Here is a 4801-nt window from a genome sequence, read left to right as displayed (position 1 = left end):
TCCGTGTGCGCGGCAGGAAGCGTGTGATGTCTGCTCCGTGTGCGCGGCAGGAAGCGTGTGATGTCTGCTCCGTGTGCGCGGCAGGAAGCGTGTGATGTGTGTTCCGTGTGCGCGGCAGGAAGCGTGTGAGTCATCGTATGGTCCTTGTGATGGTGTTTTTTCACCCTTGACACACATTCCGTCCGAGAAAACTTCCTCCTGCTAATCACTGCGCGAGACGTGAAATACGAGGCCGCGGGAGACACACAAAGCCGAGCGCAGAGTCGCCCCCGGGGGGCACGTGTCACGGCGGTGCACCGCTCAATTATTAAAACACACAAAGGCTCCCAAACACGGCAAACATACCCCGCGCTGTGCGGGTGATGGGAGCGTGCCAACACGCCATTGTATGAGGTGTTACTAAAGGAAGTTCCCGCTTCACGGCAACGCCGGATTAAAGCCGAACTCTGGCCAAACCGCCAACATGGAACACCTATCACAGAGCTGTGCGGCCCGCCTAACGATTTGTAATACTGTTCATCCAGTCCCGAGATTTACACAGCTCTGCTACACATCACAGCTGTAACTTGCAAAGCGGGACGACCCGATCTTGCTCTGCTGCAGATTTCACTTCCACTCGCAGGTCTCCTCCACACACTGTGATTGGACAGAGGACTGGACAAGGGAAAGATACAGACTGAGGAGCTCATCTCCCTATCACTCTGCTTTCTCCTCCTCTCAGCACGTTCCTTTTTTGTACACGAACACTGCAGCACAACTGATCAGCTCCTTGTGCTGCTTCCCCCCATCCCCAGTCTGAGCTCTGCTGTACAGGGGACTGCAAAAGGCCGACACCAAGTCAAATTGCTGGACCGGCACTGCGTTAATCATGACAGATTATCAGATCTCCGCCCTATAGCTATATAGGGCGGAGATCATTACACATTATCTCCGCCCCATATAGCTGCCAGGGAGGTCAAAACCTTTTATTTTGTAGTTTTGGGTGGAGCGGGGGAAACGTTAGACCCTCTGTCAAGTTTTTATTTCAGTCGGTGTCCCCGTTGGGGGAGATCCACCCTCTCCATTTGTTCTGGTGTCACCGATATGAAAAGTGAGGATTGATACAAAGTTTTACAGCTGCCCCCCCCTCCACAACAGGAATAGAGGTGGTATCTTCCAGTGGGGACACTTGTGGAATTCTTCTCACTTCAACTTCCTGTTGCATCCCTAAAACAGGAAGTTGAAGGATTTCTCCTCCCTTGGGACAGCAGAGAGCTGAACATAAAACGGACACTGAGAAGTATTGAATGTTCCCTCCTCTATACACAGGGGGGTAGACAAACTCCGGGCCCCTCCAGCTGGGGGTGGAACTACAAATCCCATGAGGCTTTGCAAGATTCTCACAGCCACGGAGAGAGAGATGCATCATGGAATTTGTAGTTTCGGCACAGCTGGAGGGCCCGGAGCTTGGCTACCCCCTGCGTATACACAGACTTTGCTTGTAGCGCACACAGACAGGAAGTGATGAAATGGAGGATGACAATAAGGCAAATGTTCATTATACTCAGCGCTTGACTTTGGGCCTCACATCCGAATATAAGAATTTCCTAATGACACCCGGCCTCGCCCCGCACAGCACACACGCGGTCACGCAGCAACAGTCATTGTTGTCAGGTTGCCTAGCAACCACATCCTACAAGTGTCAGCACAATACAAAAACCGAGCCGTGCAACCAAACACGTCGCTGCCTGTCGTCCCCCGCACCCTGCACCGTTCATCGTCCTCTGCACTGCCTGCCGTCCCTTGCACCCTGCACCGTCCCCTGCACTGCTCCTGTCGTCCCCCGCGCCCTGCACCGTCCCCTGCACTGCCTGTCGTCCCTTGCAACTTGCACCGTCCCCTGCACTGCCTGTCGTCCCCCGCACCGTCCATCGTCCTCTGCACTGTTTATTAGGAGCAGTGTCCGAGCTCATGATAAAGAGCAGGGAGAGCCGTCACACAGACAGCAGTGGAGAGTCGATCTCCCAGTGTAAGCAGACAGCAGGTCAGATCTGTCATTTCAGTCCTGCAGAGCGGAGGAGAGAGCCAGAGGGATGAGGCAGGAGAAGCTTCCCTACCAGCTGCGCCCTCTCCATCACAGTGCCTGCGGTGAGCGCCTCTCCTGCCTCTTGGTCACAACCCGGCTCTGTTTGCATCCCCCCCCCTCACCCCGGCATCCCACATAGAGATAGAATAATCATCAGAGACACAAGGAGAGGCTCCGGCTTACCGATGCTGAGTACAATGCTGGCCGTGTGTTCGTAGCTGAAATAGCGGACTATGTTGCAGAAATTAAAGGACATCAGGAGGAAGCAAAGCATGACGGAGATCCATTCTTGTAACCGTTTCCCTGCAAGAGAGAAAAACAAATCGCAGGTTACACAACAACGCACAACATGTTCATAGGGACACAATATCAACACATTCCGCAGAAGAAACAAAACAAACAAATAAACACACTGAAGAAAGAATACGGAGGTGTGAGAGGCGGCAGCTGACCCCGAGAGTGTCACTTCACTTGTAATGCTTCATAGAGTCAGACTGTCCGGGAGAGAGAAATGCGGATCTCTTATATATCTTTATCTTATAAAACGATATCATGAATATAGGTCTGCAATGACAGCACTACGGTATAGGTCTGCAATGACAGCACTGCGGTATAGGTCTGCAATGACAGCACTGCGGTATAGGTCTGCAATGACAGCACTGCGGTATAGGTCTGCAATGACAGCACTACGGTATAGGTCTGCAATGAATGGATATTTAACCTTTTTTAAAAGGGGTGCAAAGTACAGTGTGCTCCCAACTTCCCCTGCTGGACTACAGAACACCTTCCCCTTGTGTTATGGAGACTTTTTTTTTTTTCAGTCCAGCCAGGGAAAAGATTTCTGGCAGATCAACAAGTATTGTTTTGTACTTGAAGAGCGTGCAGATCCATGAGGAAATGTGTGTATTGCAGAGATGTACGGAATAGGTTGTTTTTTTTAATCTAGACCTATACTTTAAAGACCCACTGAAGGCAGAGCAAACATACCCTTGCAACGGACCTGCTCACCCCTTCCCATGGAACCTGCTCACCCCCTCCCGTGGGACCTGCTCACCCCCTCCCATGGGACCTGCTCACCCCCTCCCATGGAACCTGGGACCTGCTCACCTCCTCCCATGGGACCTGCTCACCTCCTCCCATGGGACCTGCTCACCCCCTCCCACCGCACCAGGAACCTGGCCATTCCCATGGGACCTGCTCACACCCTCCCATGGGACCTGCTCACACCCTCCCATGGGACCTGCTCACACCCTCCCATGGGACCTGCTCACCCCCTCCCATGGGACCTGGGATCTGCTCACCCCCTCCCATGGGACCTGCTCACACCCTCCCATGGGACCTGGGATCTGCTCTAACCCGACCTTCCTACAGAGTGTATTATTAATTGATGCGCGGTGAGGGTATATCAATGTGCTCAGACATTATAGGACTTTGAAGGGACCATTAAGACCCCGCAGGCTGGCATTGCTGAAGATTCATTGGACTTTTTAGGTTTGTATAGAGAAAGGAGCAGCGGGAGAGAAGCTTATTCCTGACACAGGATGTGCGGCTTCCTCCTGGATGAAGGCCACAGGGATATTCCTCACTACTAATGTATCTGGCTGTCACTGTGACCAGAGCGCATATCCAGCCGCCTTGCTGAGGAGACGCTGGACAGTGGCCAGGACCAGCCACACCTCGTCTCCGACCCTCACGTGTACGTGAGGAGCAGGACACATCCATAGACAGCCTGCAGCGTCAGACCCATCAGTCTCACACAGGCCGAGGTGGGAAGGGTTAGCTACGGCGGCGACCGATGCACCCAACACACACGGGATTCTATACTATGGGAGGTGTGGGCACCACGGCTGTCAGGAACTTAATAGGAGGGAAGGAAAATGGAATGTACAGCACACATTCCCAGAGCAGGGGACATCCCCTTCCAACAACCTTCTACACAATACACAATGCACAATGAGCTCAATTTACCAACATGATCTTCAGAAGAATCTTATTTATCACCTCACAACAAAGGACGAGATTCAGAGATGTGTCAGGACAATTTTCAGGGCGACTTGCCGCAAAGGGGGGCGGCACAAACTGTACACTTTGTGTAGTGTAAGCTCCTCTGCACAGAGACTGATGTGACTGGCTCAGTGTTCTCCATACAGCACTGCGGTATATGTCAGAGTTATATATGTGTATAATAATGGTGTGTGACTGTGGGGGGGACATTAGAGTGTAAGCTCCTCTGTTCTACCTTTGGCTATCCCCCACAGAACATGACAAGGTCATGTATGATGATCATATGTGGTCAACAGCCCCATTTCCTGTCTAGAAGTTCAACTCTTGCTTTCTGGTATAGTCATAACTGAACTCTGGGAAGAATTATCTCTCAACAGGAAGGAAGTACGTGCGGCTCTGCAAGTGTCACACCCCGTATCTGTCACCTGGTGCGTAAATATACAATGTATCAAGCTTATGTATCTCTCCGTTACATAATGATACAACCAGCATGAGACATGAATGACCCCCTAGGAAAACAGCTAATAAAACCCCCCAAAAACTCTTCTGTTCTCATAAAGTGTCCAAATGGCCTTTTTATAAACATTTGCCCCTGTATGGGCCGCCGCCAGACCCACAGATATGCGGTCAGATGTTATATGACTGGGGATGAAAGATACGTCCTTCTGTATTTGGTGACTTCCCGTTTACTTCCTGTTTATGGACAGAAGACAACTGACAATTGTATGATGT

At 51.4% G+C, this 4801-nt stretch overlaps 1 protein-coding gene across 1 annotated transcript in view; it reads right to left on the bottom strand.

Moving 5' to 3' along the window:
* Positions 1-2365, bottom strand: part of UBE2V1 (ubiquitin conjugating enzyme E2 V1) — a 45465-nt gene extending 43100 nt beyond the window's left edge. Inside the window, exon 1 of the mRNA XM_018572088.1 lies at positions 2249-2365. Within this exon, the coding sequence (XP_018427590.1) occupies positions 2249-2339 (91 nt within the window). The 5' untranslated portion in view covers positions 2340-2365. The remainder of the gene's footprint in view (positions 1-2248) is intronic.
* Positions 2366-4801: the final 2436 nt, after the last annotated feature.

The sequence above is a fragment of the Nanorana parkeri genome, unplaced genomic scaffold (genome assembly GCF_000935625.1).
Source record: "Nanorana parkeri isolate BGI_ZX_2015 unplaced genomic scaffold, ASM93562v1 scaffold1934, whole genome shotgun sequence".
NCBI lineage: Eukaryota > Metazoa > Chordata > Amphibia > Anura > Dicroglossidae > Nanorana > Nanorana parkeri.
This window is presented reverse-complemented; position numbering and strand designations above follow the sequence as displayed.